General features: G+C 44.0%; 2 protein-coding genes across 10 annotated transcripts in view; both read left to right on the forward strand.

Annotated features, from left to right (window-relative positions):
- The first annotated feature begins 2768 nt into the window (after nt 1-2768).
- On the forward strand, nt 2769-14209 carry LOC148896158 (V-type proton ATPase subunit C 1-like). Of its 6 annotated transcripts, none has more exons than XM_088999444.1 (13): nt 2769-2887; nt 3190-3325; nt 7724-7787; nt 7965-8059; nt 8269-8773; nt 9471-9557; nt 9633-9701; nt 9861-9953; nt 10167-10255; nt 10515-10612; nt 10746-10872; nt 12207-14049; nt 14129-14209. In XM_088999444.1, exons 9-12 carry the CDS (start codon nt 10202-10204, stop codon nt 12222-12224), a joined length of 297 nt encoding a protein of 98 aa, XP_088855570.1. In that variant the 5' UTR covers nt 2769-2887; nt 3190-3325; nt 7724-7787; nt 7965-8059; nt 8269-8773; nt 9471-9557; nt 9633-9701; nt 9861-9953; nt 10167-10201; the 3' UTR covers nt 12225-14049; nt 14129-14209. The 6 variants fall into 6 exon arrangements, with proteins under 6 accessions (XP_088855570.1, XP_088855565.1, XP_088855568.1 ...); XM_088999439.1 differs by having other exon boundaries at nt 8269-8360; nt 10720-10872; XM_088999442.1 differs by having other exon boundaries at nt 8269-8360.
- Nucleotides 14210-16513: 2304 nt separating this feature from the next.
- Nucleotides 16514-19225, forward strand: part of LOC148896159 (protein spire homolog 1-like) — a 30956-nt gene continuing 28244 nt past the window's right edge. For 3 of the 4 annotated variants that reach the window (XM_088998584.1, XM_088998582.1, XM_088998585.1), the window contains exons 1-2: nt 16524-17152; nt 18998-19026. In XM_088998584.1, coding sequence (XP_088854710.1) covers nt 16828-17152; nt 18998-19026 — 354 coding nt within the window. In that variant the 5' untranslated portion in view covers nt 16524-16827. Of the gene's footprint in view, nt 17153-18997; nt 19027-19225 lie in introns of all 4 variants that reach the window. The other variant, XM_088998581.1, reaches the window with a different exon arrangement.

A 19225-nucleotide genomic window follows, 5' to 3' on the forward strand; every position in this document is an offset into this window, starting at 1 on the left:
TTAAAGGGGCGTTTACCTGTTTCAACATGACGGCCAGTATCATCCAATCAAAATTGCGCTCTCCGCCTACTGCAGTCCCAACAGGAAATGAACGGCGAAAAAAACGAGAATATGTATTTAGTTTTATCAGCGAGCCATTTGCAATCATCAAAAGAGCCATATATGGCTCACGAGCCATCGGTTTCCGACCTCTGCCTGAGAATAATGTTGTCCATTAACAAAAATAAAGATGTGAATTGCTTCTTGTAATAGAAACAAGAATCATATTTGTCAGATGAGGAAAAGTTTTCCAGTAGAGGTTTTAAAGTTGAAGGGGTAAACACTGTTTTCTTGGACTTTAGGACAAAAGCTGTTTCGTGTTTTGTGTTTTTATGACACTGAACACAACACTATATGCGAGACCAATCACGTGTTGTATCTAAAGATGCTTCCGGAAACCCAGAATGTTTATTTTCCATTGTTTGTATAATAATAGCCTTCTCAGCCACTGGGTAAGCAAGCCATGTGTAGCACCCACTGTGTGGAGAAAAAAAGTCAGGGGCAGCACTATGCCTGTGGTAGGAATTCAGGAATTGCAGACACTGATTTCCCTCCAAAAATATCTCACCCGTGGAGACTCAGGCTGGAATTACCAAAAGACAAATGGAAATCAATGATTCAGTTACGAAATTTCCTCTAAAATTAGTTCGCATAACATTCCAAGGTATGACTTGAGTGAACTTGATTAATTATTAGTATGGACGTGACCAGCAAGCTCAAACTGTTCTATTGTGGGGTATTACATAACCAAATATAATGTCCTAAAGTCACTTCGCAGAAGTGTTGACCAGTAAAAGAAATCGAAACAAAGATTCTTCTGACTCGTCAGAATATTGAGTAGGACTGTGTAAAGACAGTCACTGCATATTTATGACAAATACGTATTCAAAGGTCTATCCAAGTGCTTTGCCTCACTTGTGAATCGTTCGTGATGAATGTTGATAGACTTTTTTATTGTTTAAGTGGCTTACAAATGAATTGGACTGATAGAATACTGTAAACACACTTTTTTTTCAAATATGGGATGAAATCTGCCAGCACAGCGGTAGACAAGTTTACATGGCCACCTCGCAGTTGATAGGTTGTGAAATAGATCCCAGGCTCCCGCCTTCTTGCTTGAAGATCGTATGTTCTCCCCATCTCTCCATAGGTTTTCTCCGAGTACTCAATCTGGATTTTGGAATGTTCGAGGAAGCCAGAGTACTCAAGTAAAGTCCATGGAGAGAGTATCCTTACTCGACAGAAGAATGACTGAGCTGAGATTTGAGCCCGGAATCTCCACCGCGAGGCAGACATGTTAACTACTTGTTTGCTATTTTGCCAGCAGCAGTTCTTTTCTATCAACATAAGGCCATCTGACTTCCTTTATCCGTGGGTTGTTCCCATACATGACCTTTTTTTAACAATTGTATCAAAAATGTGGCAAGATACACGAGGACTGATGTCTCGACAATAACATGATCTCAATCATGAAGAATGGGTCACCCTTATTTCCTCGGTGTCAAGATAATGACAGTGACTTGACTATTTTTGTACTTCACAACTCGCAGCAGTAGATAACATTCACAGTTTATCTACAGGGAAATGTTGCCCATCTATACTGTTTATCAGAAACCTCTATTTAATAGTCAAGAACAGTATTACGGTTCACATTTAAGGAGCATGTATTGCATTGACATGGTCATTCTTACAGATAGAATGCATGGATTTTCCTGTACCCGCATGTTATAGGTTTTGTAATCATCATCATCATCATCATCATCATCATCATCATCATCATCATCATCATCATCATCATCATCATCATCAACAACAACAACAACAGCAACATAATTTCTATTTTCACCCCGCTTTATCCAAATCATCCTTTATGTATTGCTCAAACAACAGTTGTATATGTTTTTTACTGCGAAGGTTCAGACAATGTTGTCAGCAGAAGCTGGCATTTGTGCTACAGTTTTCGAGATTGTAGGAATCCTGATAACATCCCAGCCGACTGGAAATTAGCCAGGCATGGGCAAAGTCACCCTGCTGTTTAATGTCAAGGGTTGGCTCCAGGCAGACCAAGCATTGTGTCCCAAACAATGAACCCCATTCCCACTGAACTATAAACATGTCCCTTTGGGGGCGTTTTCCTTGGAATCTGTTCTGGAGACACCCAAAGTCAGGAAATCTGAGGCCACTTTTCTAAATTTAGTATGCCTAAAAACTCAAATGCTGCTGACTTGGCATCCAAGAGCATTTGTGTACTTATAATACATTATTAATGCACTTGGAATGTTGACTGGCCCTGAAATCTGGGGTGGAGGTCTCATTGTTTCTTGTATTATCGGGAACTTAGTTGACATTTTTTTGAAATGCAAATTCCCAAAACGTCAAAATGTGGATCTTATTTTCCCTGTCACCTTCAATTTGTCACCCACCCCTTGTACTTCAAATTAGACAAAAGCTAAAAAGGATATGTCAGCACGCATGCAAGTAATGATACCAAGGATATGTACTGTAGACTTTGGATCTCTTATATAATAATAAGACATTTGCATTGGGGATTTATTACATTCTAATGAAAAAAATATTTTTTTAACCGGTATAATTTTTATACGTAGACTACAAAGACGAAAGAGCCCTAACGACGTATGGTGGCATTCTGCAATTGTACCTCTGCAGTAACCGCAACCAACCAGCTACCGGCGCTTGTGAGTTTTGTCTCAATGTTGGCGACTACTTCCGCTTCCTGTGTCTGATGCCACTGTCAAGAAACCTCACCAACAGTGGCTTAATGGCAACCAGTAATGATTGTTAAAGTTGGGTTACCTTTGTGTCTTGACCGCTCCATTTAAATACCCGGGTGAGGAGAGGACCTACATTACTTTTGTCAACCCGTACTAGCCAATATCTTTTCCCAAATGATTCCCAGAAAGCTACTACATCTACCAGTGGCAAACCCAAATTAAATTTATTCTACCATCACCACTCTTGTAATTCGCGTTGCCGGTTACTTATACAGTTCCCAACTATATTGCGGTCTATTATAGCAAAAGTTGTCTTTGAGACACAGAATAACAAAAACGCTGGAAGTAGAAATTCCTCCCAAACTTAACATTGCTCTAAAAACCTAAATATTGTCTCACAGATTTCTCTGTCTGCCAGGATCATGACTGAGTTTTGGTTAATCTCTGCTCCGGGAGAGAAGACATGCCAGCAAACATGGGAAATAATGATGACAGCCACCACACGCAACAACAACCTTTCAAGCAAGCACAAATTCAGCATCCCCGACCTAAAGGTTTTTATTGACTTGTGCGCATCACTGGATTTTTAAAAATTGGCAGACACCTTTGTATTGATTGATTTGCCATGATAAGGCTTGAATAAACATAGCAGATACACTGTCCGGCCGAAACAGTCGCGACATGCCATACAAAGAGTTATATCGCATTAAATATAGTAATGCACAACTCTATATATTATTGATACTGACAGAATTTAATTTAAACTGAGAAATGTCATTTTTGTTTTTGCAGAAGTCTTGATATAGCCCCCCTTGTGTTTGTATTTCAGTACATTTTAATTTCAAAAGAAACCCTGTCTCCCCCTGACTTAATCACGTAACACATCTCTGAAATTATCACAACTTGTTTATTTTCAAGTAGTCATCAATGTTTGCGAGATTATTATTTGATGTTAAAGCAAAAAAACTTCAACATTTTAAGATTACATGGCTGGATAAAACCAAAATACAATCAAAACAAAACAAATTGTATTTTATTTTGGATAAAACCTCAAGGTCATTTTACAGTTTTATATTGAAAGTAATGAACAGTTTAATCTCAAATTGATAATTTATTCTTACTATTAAGGTTTGTTGTTTTTTTATTGAACCAAATTAAAGTATGTATTTGTATGTACTGTAGTGTTTTTGTGACATGAGCACAATTCCTAACTACATTGCCTTAACAAAACATTGTTTTAAATGTATATATATATATATATATATTGCATTTTAAGAATAAATAAGACCAAAATACACTCACCTAATGAATCCAATGTCAAGAATAAGCCTCTTCTGTGTAAGGGAAGCAGCTTTTAAACAGTGCTTTTGTTTGCATGATGACGTATGGATTTGGTGAGGTTTCATCTAAAGCTCAGCTCGTCTAGTTTGTGCTTAAGGTAAGTAACCCCATTGACCTGGATGCCACATGGCGCCGCAATGTGCTCCAGGAACCTTTAGTAATGCAAGAGTGGCTCTGGACAACAAGGCGCCATCCTAAGTACACAGGGCCCCCTAGTTGTCACTGTAGGCTGACTGGATCACAGAATTCACTATTTAAACAAAGCCCGCCTAACCTTCCCCTCAAACTTAACCAATTCTCATTCTAATGAATAATGTTTTTTTTTCTTCTTTGCTTGTGTACCCGTCCATAATTAGGTGGGCACGCTCGATGTCTTAGTTGGGTTGTCTGATGAATTGGCAAAATTGGATTAAATTTGCAGTTTCAGTTTAGAGTATGGAGTGTTATATGCGTTATTGATGTTGGTGCACACAGTGCATGGAAGAGCTCTGATTGTATGCAAACATTCCCAGGTTCCTAATAGAACTGGTTTAATCCCTTCACTTCTCTTGTCGTGATGTAGTGATGCGGAATTTCACGCAGTGCTGAGACTAGCAAAACCAGCTGTCCAAAACTGGCAATTTGCATTTTAAAATCCCACCAGCAGCTGTTTCATTATTCAAATGTATATCAATTATTTGGAGTAATGTAGCCACAAGGGGGCACAAGCCAGTGTCTTATTGTGCCGCTCCCAAGCCCGGATAAATACAGAGGGTTGTACCAGGAAGGGCATCCGACGTAAAAAAAATTGCCAAAACAAATATGCGAATCAAACCTCTGAATCCCATACCGAATCGGTCGAGGCCCGGGTTAACAACGGCCGCCATTGGTACTGTTGACCTTCAGGGTGCCAGTGGAAAATTGACTACTGTTGGTCAAAGAAGGTAAAAGAGGAAAGAGGAGGGAGATGTGCCCGGAGGAAAACAGAGAAATGGAACGCCAAGAGTATAGAACTAAGAGTAGGAACTTTGAATGTAGGAACAATGACAGGTAAAGGTCGAGAGCTGGTTGACATGATGCAGAGAAGGAAGGTAGACATGCTGTGTGTCCAGGAAACCAGGTGGAAAGGGAGCAAGGCTAGAAGCTTAGGGTCAGGGTGTAAGTGGTTCTATCATGGTGAAGACAGAAAGAGATATGGACTTGGGCTTATCTTAAAAGAGGTGTTTGTTAGGAATGTCTTAGAAGTAAAAAGAGTATAAGATAGAATGATGAGTCTGAGGCTAGAAATTGAAGGTGTGATGTTCAATGTTGTTTGTGGGTATGCCCTACAAGTAGGATGTGAGCTGGCGGAGGAGGAGAAATATTGGTTGGACTTTGATGAAGTCATACAGACCATCCCGAGAAGTGAGAGGGTTGTAATTGGTGGAGACTTCAATGGACATGTTGGCGCAGGAAACAAAGATGATGGGGAGGTGATGGGCAGGTTTGGACTCCAGATGAGGAACGCTGAAGGACAGATTGTGGTTGACTTTGCTAAGAGAATGGAAATGGCTATTGTGAATACTTTCTTTCAGAAGAGACAGGAACATAGGGTGACCTATAAGAGTGGAGGCAGAAGTACACAGGTAGACTACATTTTATGTCAACGGCGCCATCTAAAGGAAATCAGTGACTGCAAAGTAGTGGTTGGTGAGAGTGTAGCCAGACAGCATAGGTTGGTGGTGTGAAGGATGACGCTGGAAGTGCGGAAGATGAAGAAACCAAAGGCTGAAGTGAGGACAAAATGGTGGAAGTTCAAAAAGGAAGAGTGTTGCATGACATTTAGGAAAGAGGTAAGACAAGCACTGGGTGGGCAAGATGTCCTTCCAGATGACTGGCAAACTACAGCGAACATAATCAGAGACACAGGTCGGAAAGTACTTGGTGTATCGAATGGAAGAGGTATGGAAGTGTCTTGGAGAGGTGGCAGTGGTGTTCCTGACTGGGTTATTCAACAAGATTTTAGATGGTGAACAGATGCCTGAAGAATGGAGACAAAGTGTACTCGTGCCCATTTTTAAGAACAAAGGACTCACTACAGAGGAATAAAGTTGATGAGCCATACAATGAAACTCTGGGAAAGAGTAGTTGAAGCTAGACTAAGAGCAGAAGTGAACATTTGTGAGCAGCAGTATGGCTTCATGCCAAAAAAAGAGTACGACAGATGCTGTGTTTGCTTTAAGAATGCTGATAGAGAAGTCCAGAGAAGGTCAGAAGGAATTGCATTGTGTCTTTGTAGATCTGGAGAAAGCGTATGACAGGGTGCCCAGAGAACCCTCTCACTTCTCAGGATGTTCTTTATGACTTCATCAAAGTCCAACCAAAATTTCTCCTTCTCCGTCAGCTCACATCCTACTTGTAGGGCATACCCACAAACAACATTGAACATCACACCTTCAATTTCTAGCCTCAGACTCATCATTCTATCTTATACTCTTTACAGTTATATACTCTTGGCATTCGATTTCTCTCTTTTCCTCCGGGCACACTTCTCCTTCGACCAACAGTAGTCAATTTTCCACTGGCACCGTGAAGGTCAACAGTACCAATGGCAGCCGTTGTTAACCCGGGCCTCGACCGATCCGGTATGGGATTCAGAGGTTTGATTAGCATATTTGTTTTGTCAAAAAAATTTATGTCGGATGCCCTTCCTGACACAACCCTCTGTATTTATCCGGGCTTGGGACCGACACAATAAGACACTGGCTTGTGGCCCCTTGTGGCTACATTTTGAAGGTCCTCCGTAGTGCTGTGTAAAATTTGGCATCAAAATCTTCGTTTACCATTATAGACTCTGCGGATATTTCCATGAATGTGTAAGGGAAAACTGACATCTTGGTTTGACTTTAGCTTGCCTTTAATCCAGTTCTTTATTGAAGTTCCCCAGTGGTCTCTGGTAAAATGAATACTGCTATTATTATTGTCACAACCAGAACAAGGTGGACACAAAATTGGATAGTAAACATGACAGTGTGATTTCATTAGAATTTTTGTTCTTCGCTTCCTGAGCTGTGTGATGAAACATCTTGAACTATGAATATCTTGTAATTGTGTCATGTCTTTATCTCAACAGGATTATATGACCCCTTTTGATGTGCTTTTGTATGTTTTTGTGTTAGATTTTAAGGAGGATGTAGTGGTTGTGTTTGCAGAATGATTGAAAGCTGAATATGGGGTTTGCCACGGCTTTGTGCATATAATTAGTATTAGCACAATTGGGCTGCACATATCAAAATAATATAATCATGGCGTTATTGGCCCATGAAATATACATATGTCAAAGACATCCAATCCATTTTACATTGATTTATAAGCTTTTATCTGACTTAGGTCTGTTAGATGCAACCTTAAACATCGTCATCCAAAATTGTAGGTGAACAGTATCAACGGCAACACAATTAATGTAAGAATATGTTGAGCTATCTTATTTTGCTGCATGAGAACAATTAATTTATTTCATTAAAGCATATAAATGCCATTTTCTTATCAAGAGAATATTAATCTCACTATATTGATCATCCGTATTGCATATTTTCCCAATAGCATACAGCCCTCTGGAATGACATGTTTTGATGACTCTCAACTGTTCACAGTGTTGTGAAGAAGGTGGCCCAGTACATGGCAGACGTGTTGGAAGACATCTTTTGGCCAATGGAGGTATACTCAACCAATTCTTATAATTCAGATTCAAAAAATACACGAATAAACATGATTGTCACATACTTGCTTGTTCTGCATCATACTCACAGATGTCTAGGATACATATTGTCCTCTCGTTTGAATCAAATCCTACCTGAAGTCTTTTTGATTCTTTTTAAACACGTTTATCCATAGTTGATCTTGTCACCTACATCACGAGGTTTCAATGGGACATGGCCAAGTACCCTATCGAGCAATCACTTAAAAACATCTCTGAAATAATCTCAAAGGTATGGAATTTGCATTGAAACATGACATGGGATTACCATTACAAATATGCACCAGATGATTTTTTTTATTTTTTGTTTAAGAGCCTTGGGTTTTGTTACTTTAGTCTGCTCATGATGGCATAATCTGCAACAGTGTGCTTCTTGGATATCTGTTACTCTCAAATAGGGTGTGTAATGATGATTTTTTTTTCGTGATTCTTATTTCACAGCAAATCACCCATATTGACAACGATTTGAAGACCAGAGCATCATCTTATAACAACCTAAAAGGAAACCTACAGAACCTTGAAAGGAAAAATGCGTTAGTTGGCATTCCACAACCTGCAATTGATCATGCTGCGATATGTAGATTTTAATTGCTAATGTGCGAACACGTAGAGGTTTATTCAGTGTATTGTTTGTCTTGGCAAACTACAAATATGGCCGAAGCTGTAGTCCAAAGATGAGTGTCTTGGCAAACTACAAATATGGCCGAAGCTGTAGTCCAAAGATGAGTTTGGCACCATTTTTCCCCCAGAGGAGAGAACTGGAATAAAAACAAATGTGCCAGCAGCTGAAAGCCATTCAGTAATCAGGAAGGCTCTCACCAGAAGAAACCACTCCTTAATATAGTCAGTTGCTACACTGCTCAGCGTTCGGTTCAGTTCGAGTACTGCTCTAGGAGTTTGCCTGGTGCAGTGGAGTTCAACTGTGTAAAACCCAGGTTGGCTGACGGTGAGAGAACCTGTTATTGTGACCGTTTATTTGATGATTTGATTTGGTGGTTTAATGTCAAAACCAGCCTGTTAAGAGACTGCCTTCAAATGTAAACCTGATTGCCGTTTGTGTTTTTACCTTCTTCTAAGGTTTTTCGCCTTGCAATCAGCAATTGTCTTTTCAATGAGAAAAGAGACGATTAGGTCCAAATTAAAAGAGGAAGAAGAAAGGAGAAATCTGTCTCATCATTGGAGTTAAAGAGTGAAGTCCCAGTGTAATCCCGGTCAACACAGTCAAAACCCTTTTCAAGTTAGGGGGAAAGCTAAAAAATACAACAAAAAACATAACTTGACACTGTTAGTTCTGGCTAGTGTCAATGATTATTGAAATACTTTCAACCTTAATACATGCTTGTGAAGGGACATCAGCAAACATGTTTAGGATAAAGGTCCTCAAGAAAACCTGATGTATTATTTAGTGTCTTACTCCGTTGAATATCCCATCCCTTCATATCTTACTTCACCAATATTTATTTTACTTTTGTGGGAGACAAGGAAGTATCAGTGTGTTGCCATTTTCTGCTTGACAAATGCATATTCAGTCCAGCTTCAGAAATCATTGGCTTTGCGTGGCCAAGTCAGTGTGGTCTTAAGTCAGCACAACTCAAAAAATGCTTTGTCAAAACTGCTTTCGTAATACTGTTATCTGCCGTTAGAGGGAGCCTGCTTACAAGGAGCCTGGCTGACATTGTCAATAAGGAAGACTATTCTTGACTCATCACCTTGCTGACCGTTGTTTCTAAGTGAGTATTAATAGTTGATCAGTCACAAGACCTGTAAAATATGGGGAAAAGTGACCTACTTTGTTGCACTTCCAGGGCATCTTATGCTGACTGGCAGAAAACCTATGAAACACTTGCTGAGATGGTAGTTCCACGATCCCATAAGTAAGTGATCCCATATGGTTTGAGAAGGGACAACTTTGCAGAGTGTATAATATTTCATTTCCTGCAGCCGTTTGGCTTCTTCAATGTTTCGTGTACCATTTCATAATTTACAGCAGATGTTTCTTTATAGCATGATAATGCTCTTGTTTTTGTTTTCAGTCTTTTGTTTGAGGACAATGACAGCGGATTGTTCAGTGTGACTCTGTTTCGGAAAGCTATTGATGACTTCAAACACAAAGCCCGAGAAAACAAGTAAGGCGTTCAACCATGTTGAGATTCCTCACAGTGAACTGTCCTGATTAGTTAACATGGAGAACCAGGTCATGGGTAATAAAAATCTCAGGAAATAATTTTATCAACATTGTTTTGTTGTTTTTGTTTAATGGGAAGCGTTTTGGAGAGCTCGACTTTCCCTAAATGACAAACCTAAATACAGTGCATTTGTGCAACCTTATTGTTCTGCAGGTTCTCTGTGAGAGTTTCAGTACAACGAAGAAGAGATGAAGGCAGATAAAGAGATGACACGACTCTCTACAGATAAAAAGAAGCAATTTGTAAGTGCAAAGAAATAACAATGATGATAAATTTAGCTACTTGGTGTTGTTAATGGTAGTAGTTTTTGTGTTGGAAATAAATTGCCCAGGTAACACAGTGTTTTGCTGAATATTAGTCAAAGAAGGTCCCGTAATGATGTTAAAATGTTGACTTTACTACCTTGTCAGGAAGGTGGACATTTTGTGGTATTGGCCACAAATAACAATTCCATTTACAGTATGCAATATTCCTGTACCTCAATTGTACTAAATGGTGCAGGGACCACTTGTACGATGGCTGAAAGTGAACTTCAGTGAAGCCTTCATTGCTTGGTTCCACATAAAAGCATTGAGGGTCTTTGTGGAATCTGTTCTGAGGTACGATGCCATACAAACTGGAATACAATATCTTGGTGGAATTGGCATAGCATTTGGTCATTGAAACACTTTCCAGTAATGCGTTTTAATGTTGTTCTGTCATGTAGTTGATGGAAATGTGGTGTCCGTTCAGATATGGGCTTCCAGTGAACTTCCAAGCCATGCTACTTCAGCCAAACAGGAAGACTACAAAGAAGCTGAGGGAGGTCCCCAATGAACTCTACAAACATCTGGACAGTAGTACAGCAGCAATCATAGATGTAAGTGATCTGGAAACTAATCTTGGTGTTGTTATCGCTCATTCCACCCTCTCTATACAGACCTACCACTTTACGAGCGAGATGCGTTCTGAGCGGTCGTTTGTAAACTGAATTTGTTCGTAAGTTGCTTCGGTGCTATTTTTTGTAAGGAGGGGCGCGCGGTCGTCGGCGCCGTCCGTTTTCCGGTTTTCTGCGCCCCGCCAGTCTTCTTTCTCGCGCCGGCGCGCCTTTCGGGGCTCCGGTGCGGCGGTGCCGCGACCGCGCCCAGTGCGGTGACGCAAACGATCCCGGAGAAGCCGGCGGGTGCCCGAGGGGAGTTCTCTTTTCTCGGTGAAGGGCAGGGCGCCCTGGAAAGCATCGCAGTTCCGGCGGCGTCCGGTGAGCCCCCGTCGGCCCTTGAAAATCCGGGGGAGAAGGTGTAAATCTCGCGCCAGGCCGTACCCATATCCACAGCAGGTCTCCAAGGTGAACAGCCTCTGGCATGTTCGAACTAGGTGGGTAAGGGAGGTCGGCAAGTCGGATCCGTAACTTCGGGACAAGGATTGGCTCTAAGGGCTGGGTCGGTCGGGCTGGAGGGCGAAGCGGGGCTGGGCACGCGCCGCGGCTGGGGGAGCGGTCGCCCTGCTGCCCGCCCCTCGCCTCCGTTCGAACCCGGTGCGCGGGCGCGGAGCCGTCCCGGCAGGAATCAGGGTCGTATGCGGGCGGTGTGGTGTCGGGCGGTGTGGTGTCGGACGGGTGTCGCGGCGCCGGGCAGGCGGGCGGCGGTCGCCCGGGGCGGGTCCCTCCGCTGGGTGGCCTCGGCCGGCGCCTAGCAGCTGGCTTAGAACTGGTGCGGACCAGGGGAATCCGACTGTTTAATTAAAACAAAGCAGCGGGTGTTGACGCGATGTGATTTCAGCCCAGTGCTCTGAATGTCAAAGTGAAGAAATTCAATGACGCGCGGGTAAACGGCGGGAGTAACTATGACTCTCTTACGGGTGGGCCGAACACTGTGTCGGGTCAGAAGTTAGCTCACTGATGGGTGATAGCCGTGTCGGGGGGGGGGTCCACGGTTGCATGCACGGACCCACCACGGGCACGACGTCTTACAATGGAGTAGGGCTGGCGCGTCAAGGTTCGGGGCATAGCTGGTCTCTTGGTCTCGCTCTCCGCCACACCAGGACAACGGAAGAAGAGGAACGCGCTTTCCGGGGGCGAACCGCAGATGGCATGATTAAAGGCAACTGGATACTCAGACTCGGCTCGTGTGCTCATTGAGTGGTGTCGCTCTATGGGGGTATGGGGGCCATGAGCACGAGGGCACGACAGCTAACCCTCTCTTCATTGCCTTCCAGAACCACGGCCTCCGGTAGTGGAATGAGTCAGCGAAAGAGGTCCAGGGGGGAGCCTGATGCCGGGGCGCGCACAGGAGAGCCAAGAGGCCCAGGGTCCCCGCACCTGTAGGGGGGCCTTAGGGACCGTGAGGGGGGGGGCACTGCCGAAACCCCACTACCCATCCCCTCCACCTCGGGGTGCCGGGTAGTTGGTAGGCGCGCAAGGGGAGCACCTGGAGTGCGGGACCCCGTCTCTGTGAGGATTAGCATACCCAGACTCAACAAGGCATGTCCACTGTGTGGTCAGCTCCTCGAGCGTATACTAACATTGGCCAGGCACTTCAGGATCAAGCACGCTAGGACTGAAGTACTGTTTGAGTGTCGGAAGTGTGGCAAGACATCCCCCAAGTGTCACCCCATCACGTGCCCAAATGCAGCGGCCGGGAGCCCGCCGAGTCCGAAGTATTCCCGTGCTCGTGGTGTCCACGGGGATTTCCCACTAAGATCGGTGCTTCTCAACACATGAGGCACGCTCACCCGACCGAGTGGTCCCACCTCAGGAAGGCCCGTGCCCCAAGGCCGAGGTGGTCATGGTCCCCCGCCTCTAGGGAGTACATTAGAGATAGAATCCGGATCCTTGGAGTGGGCAGCGGAGCATTCGCGAGGGTGGCCGGGGAACTGAGTAAGCATCTCACAGGAGTCCAGGTGCGCCGAGAATGGGCCACCCTGGAGTCGCCCATTCAAGACCACAGTGAGCTCTTGTGGGAGAGATTGAAGACCGCACCAGAGATTAGGCCTGCCCCCCCCCCGGCTCCCCGTTACGCAGGCCAATGAGGAATTTCTACGGAAGCTGGTCGAAGTGATCGAGGGAGAAGAGGACGCTCAGGCCGGAGAGATTGACGAACTGAGGGCGGCCGCTCGCTCTTCTACAGAGGAGATCGAGCTGGCGGTAGCGGGGCTGGTCGGGAGGATGGGGCGGTGGCCCCCCACCTCCCAGGGTTCCAGAAGGCGGAGGAGAACCAGCCGCAGTTTCGGGGACCCATCCGAACCAAAGAGGAGGAGGATCGACGAGTACCAGTACCACCAGTCCCTATACTTCAAGGACCTACGCCGCCTCACCACTACCATCTTCGATGGACGGAGCTGCTCCAGATGCCCCATCCCGATGAGAGAAGTAGAGGACCACTTCCGGGAGCGGTGGAGGGATCTCTGCAACTTTAGGAAACTCGGCCGATTCCGACACGATCGCAGATAACTGGGTCCTATGCAAGCATAGAAATAGATAGGTTTAGAAGTGCCCAAAGGAGCCAACAGCATTGCGCCCCGCGGTCACCAGGTCGTGACGTCACTGATGACATCACGAGTTGTAGCCTCTGACAAAGTTCCGTACCATATGAATAATTCTTGGGACCGGCACAATAAGTGCTCCTCTTTCAGAGTCACCAGAATGAAGCAATGAGCAAGAAGTCCTTTGTAGATTTGCTGAGTAATTGTAGATACATCTTGAATGAAACAAGTCGTGAGGCTAAGATCGGGCCCAAAATATCTGACCCGAGCCCGACCAAAGAATTGATTTGCGGGCCCGAGCCTGGAATTTCACGTCATTTGTGAGAACTTGAGAGGATTATACTAATAAAGTGACACCTCAACTTACAAACACCTCAACTTACAAACTTTTTGTCTTACAAACGTCAAATTTATGAAAATTAAACCTTATAATAAGCACTATTTTCATAATACACACCCACCACGGCTGGCAGAGTGATCTTCGGCGGAAGCACACGACCGAACAGCACCGAAAGTTACCAACAGTCCTTATGGAAGGTGACTCTCCTTCCATAAGCCATCAACGACCATCAAAAAGGTAAATCAAACTTTATTTTACAGCACAGTTTATTTCTTTAATTACAGTCGTCATGTAATGCGCCTCTCTTTCCAAACAGCAATTCCCTTTGACCTTCGACCTCCAACGCCATTCCATCAAGCCATAAATGACCATCACAAATGTAAATAAAGTGACTTTGTGATACAATGCAGTGTATTTCTTTCATTACAATACAATAGCACATTTATTATACATAAATGTAGCCACAAGGGGGCACAAGCCAGTGTCTTATTGTGCCGGTCCCAAGCCGGGATAAATACAGAAGGTTGTGTCAGGAAGGGCAGAGAAAGATCCTGTGGGACTTCCAGATACAGATTGACAAGATGGTAATGGCCAACAAACCAGATATCATGGTCATAGATAAACTGTTCTGTCAACCAGCAGCTGATGTTTGGCACCTCTAGTATCTCTACCAATGCCTTTCTGTGCTTTGCTCATGTATTGATCCATGTGTCCACTTATCTTAGCCGCAATGATGCCTGACATGAGCTTCCATGTTGTGGAGAGACAGGTTATTGGCCGATAGTTGGAAGGAACTGCACTCTTTGAGGAATCCTTCATGATCAGGATTGTTCTCCCTTCGGTTAGCCATCCTGGTTGAGTGCCATCCATCAGTAACTGGTTCATTCGTGCTGCTAGGCGTTCATGGAGTGCTGTGAGTTTCTTTAGACAGTAGGTGTGGACTGGTTCATTCGTGCTGCTAGGCGCTCATGGAGTGCTGTGAGTTTCTTTAGCCAGTAGGTGTGGACCATATCCGGGCCTGGTGCCGTCCAGTTTTTCATACCTGAGACTCTTTCTTGTATATCTGCCGCTGTGATGGTAACTGGGTTCTGTTCAGGGTGGTTGCTGTGCTCCTCTTTCAGAGTCACCAGCCATTGTGCACTGCTGTTATGTGCGACCTCCTTCTCCCATATGCCTTTCCAGTATCTTTCAGTTTCCAGCCTTGGAGGGTCTTCTCTGCTGTTAGAACCCTGCCACTGAGCGTACACTTTCGCAGGTTGTGTTGCGAACAGCCTGTTTATTCTTCTGGCCTCATTCTCTTTCGTGTACCTCTTTAGGCGACTGGACAAGGCCTGGAGCCTTTGTTTGGCAGTTTCGAGTGCTTCAGGTATGGTTATCTGCATGTACCTCTTGGCCTTTTATTCACACCTCTCTGGGTCTCCATCAATTGACTCACATCTTTCCGAGCCGCCTTGATCTTGGCCTCCAACCGTCTTTTCCATGGTGGGTAATGAATCTCGTGGCTCTCATGGTTGCTCTTGTAGCCAAGCATGTCTAGGATCACTGATGCTGAAGCGTATATCAGCTCATTGGTTTCCGTGATTGTTCCGGTCGGGATCGTTCTCAGTGCTGCATTCACAGTTTCCATGAGACTTTCAGGTGGTACTTCACATAGCCGTTGTAATCGGTTTCTTAGTTGCCCAGTTTTCATTCTTGCCATGATCTTATCTCTCAGGTTAGTTGCTGCCTCGCTTCATTCATTGGGGCTGGCTTCCCAATCTCATCATTCATTGGGGCTTGCCTCCCAATCTCTGGTTGAACCTCTTCCTCTGATGTGGCAGCCTGGGGCCCTTCACCTCGGAATTTGCGTTGTACCTCATCAATCTCAAGTTGTGATAGCAATTGCCGTTTGTGGATATTGGAACACTGAGCTACTAGTTGTTTCGTGGTCAACCGTGACTGTGGGTTTCGAAGTAACCATTCAGCCCCCATTCTCCGCATGTAACCCCTCTGACTAGGGTTACTTGAGTAGTAGCATTCCAACAGAGCCATGTTATCGCATCTCGTCCATCTCCGCTTTGTTCCAGTAGCCCATTTTTCATCAGGGTGCTTCCCCAGCATATATATATATATATATATATACAAACACACACACTTGGTCAAAACTCTGACGTATAATGACGGAGAGGCCCGCAGAATTTATTGTGGACGGTGTCCAGGTAGATTTCTCACCTTGGTAACAAATGATGGATGAAATCTGATTGGTGAAATGCTTAAATACAAAAACACACATATAGAAGCAGCGTAAAGGGGGAAAAGTAATGAAAAGAAGCCGAAAGACAATTTGGAATTATTTAATACTAAATGGAAGCTGTATTACCTCAAGCGACACATTCAGCGGAAAACACATTTGAATAATGTTGGTACTATACTCAGACTTGAGCTTGGAAAAGGGATTGGTACAATTTTGCGGGAGAGCACAAACGAACTGGGGGGGGGGGGGGGGGGGGGGGGGAGAACAGGAAAAAAATCCGACCCTGAGCAATTTAAAGTAGACTATGTTGCCATTAAAACGAATGCACAGAATATTGGATTGGTGTTTGTTTGATTCCAATTCAATGTGTTGTAATATAGCGTTCTTGTTCAATGTTAAAAAAAACCTTATCATAACAAAATAACAATCGTTAAAATACGCTTTGCAGACAATGGTCAAAAAATGTAACGAAAGCAAGGCTGGGAGATTGGTGCCACGTGATCAGGAGCTGAGCTTTCCAGGCAGTGGTTTAAGCAACAACACGTTAATTGCACACCGTGAGCAAAGTGAAGTGGGTGTCAGCCGCACGTCGTCTTGTGACTGCATCAGAGCCTTGAGCGATGAAATAGAGAAAAGCTACTCAGCGCGTCCAGACTGCTGCCGGTGATCCACAAGGAAAATGTGAGCGAGCATCAATGCTTCCTCCGGGTTAACTCTCGCCCATCGGCCTGGCTTCGTCGCGCTACCGGGCCTCCTCCATCCATCGCTGAGAGAATGAAAGGATGGCCAAGCATGGGGGCGGGCTGCATGGAGGACTAACGGAGGCTGCGAGCCAGCTCGATGAGCCTCAACACCTCGCCGTAATGACTTCCACGGCGGACGCGCGGTCGGATGATCTATCTTTAGATGAGATACTCGGGCTTTACAACCAGCCCATCAACGAAGAGCAGGCTTGGGCCGTATGTTACCAGTGCTGCGTGACGCTGTTGAAGGAACAGCGGAGGAGGAGATGCTCCGAGGCGGCTGCCACCGCAAGGATATCGGGACCCGGAGATGTTCACATTGCAAAAGACGGATCGGTTAAATTGCACAAACAGAGCTGCGAAGGTACACGTTTGATTTTAACTCAGTCGGTGTAAGGCTCTGGTCAATCGTATTGGTAGGTGTACTGGGGGTGTAGTTAAATCACCGTCAAAAATACAACGCCATATCGAACTATATACCCTGAATGCACTGGCGTCGGTGAGTAAGTCGCACGTAATTTATTTGCCAGCGTTAATACAACTATGCAATTAACTAGAAGTACAGTACACGCGTATATCAGTACTGTATGTCCATTGACAAAGGAGTGCGCGACCCGTCGACCGCTCCCCACCTTCAATCCCGTGGTTGCCTTTCTTTAAACGACTACGAAGTGTTGTTTTTTTTTTACCAGTTACTTTTACAGTTACAGTTATTTTTTGCTGCATTTTATTTTGCGCTAATATCACGTGTGAAGGATCATGAGGATTTGTGATCCTCTAAGCCCTTGGTGCCGCTTCATATCAGAGCACAAAGTTCAGTGCTCAAGAGGCTTTGAGTGGAGAAAGCATGTGATTAGGCTGGATGTCTGGGAACTGATCAGATTCAGGGCAAAGTGTTTTCATGGAGAATAAGTGTCACCCCCTCACTCAAGTACCTCTCCCAATGAGATTTGGAAAATGAGCACTCAAAATGAAGCCTCTACTATTCAGTCTGTAATGAATTCGACGTTTTAAGACACACGTATTATACTACTCTATGGTATGTCATCAAAATGTCCCCAAAAAGGGTTGAACTCTAAATCCGACATTACGTCTACTTATACAATGTCACAAATTATATCTACAGCTAGTGTTGACTGACTCGTTCAACAATTTCTACAAATTGGCTGCATTCACTGCACACCACCGGGAATTGACATACTATATCATGAGCCTAAAGCAGTGATTCCCAACCATTTAAACCAAGGTGCATTCTTGATGTTGGAAAAAAAGTAAAATGAATCACAGCTCTCTCCGAATGAAATCATATTTCATTGTTCTATCTATTGCTATATGTAGTTGACAAGATGGATGAAAAACTTTTTCGACCAAATAAATTGACATTGGATCACTTACTATGGAGGGGCTGAGTGACAGGCTGGAGGAGGGTGGCCAATGGTGGCCTTGCCATATCACTCTGTCTGCCCTCCCCAATACTCGAGCACCCGTTTTCTAAAACTTGGCCATGATTGAACTCCGTTACCTGAACTCCGAGCGACCGTGTGACGTAATTTTCAGTCAACAGCAAGGTGCGCAATGGCCAAAATGGGATTTTACTGATTAATGTTCCACATTTGCAATATTAGTCAGAATGTTGCGTTTTGACCAGGGGGCAGCATAGAACATATTCCATCCCTTTTCAGTCAGTTGCAGATATACAGTCGAGACAAACATCCATTCACATCCACATTTCGCCATTGTTGAGTGGAAACCAATCCACACTGCCAACACACAAGTCAGGGGAGTGTACCATTACACCATCAGCGACTCTACAATTTATGTTATGAAGAACATTTGGGGCTTAACGTCCCCTTTAAGTGGACGGTCATTTAAAAGATGAATTCGCAATGAATATACGTATTTTCATCATTTTTGATTTCCTCCCTTTACGATCACCATTGAGTGCTTTCTCAGTCGTCGAATGAAAATGACGACAACAACACATACACTTTTCTAAACATACAGAGAAGATCTGTCCAAATGAAGTTGGTTATTATGTAACAAAACGTTCACAAATACTGGGTCACATACTGTTGTTGGCTTTGTTGCTAAAAGGGCACATTTTCCACCAATGAAGCTGCGTAACAAGGGAGAATTATAACACAGTATATTGGTTACATTTGAGTTTCGATGTAAACAATGTTATTCAGTAAATTCATTTGCCTTGCAGGTAAATACCCCCCAAGCACGCAGATAGAGGTGAGTAACTCACTTGTGTTTTAATTATTGCAAATCAGCATTATTTGCTGTTTTCTGACGCATTCTTTGTTTTCTGGTTATTTTAACCACAGTAGGTAGCCACAGGAAGGTCTTAGCCCACTTTGAAACCTCAAACTCGGTCAAAATTGAAACTACAATGACACAAAACATGAATTTCAGTTTGAAACCACTCCCTTAT

Source organism: Hippocampus bargibanti, linkage group LG06 (genome assembly GCF_051943395.1).
Source record: "Hippocampus bargibanti isolate YZ-2025 linkage group LG06, ASM5194339v1, whole genome shotgun sequence".
Classification (NCBI taxonomy): domain Eukaryota; kingdom Metazoa; phylum Chordata; class Actinopteri; order Syngnathiformes; family Syngnathidae; genus Hippocampus; species Hippocampus bargibanti.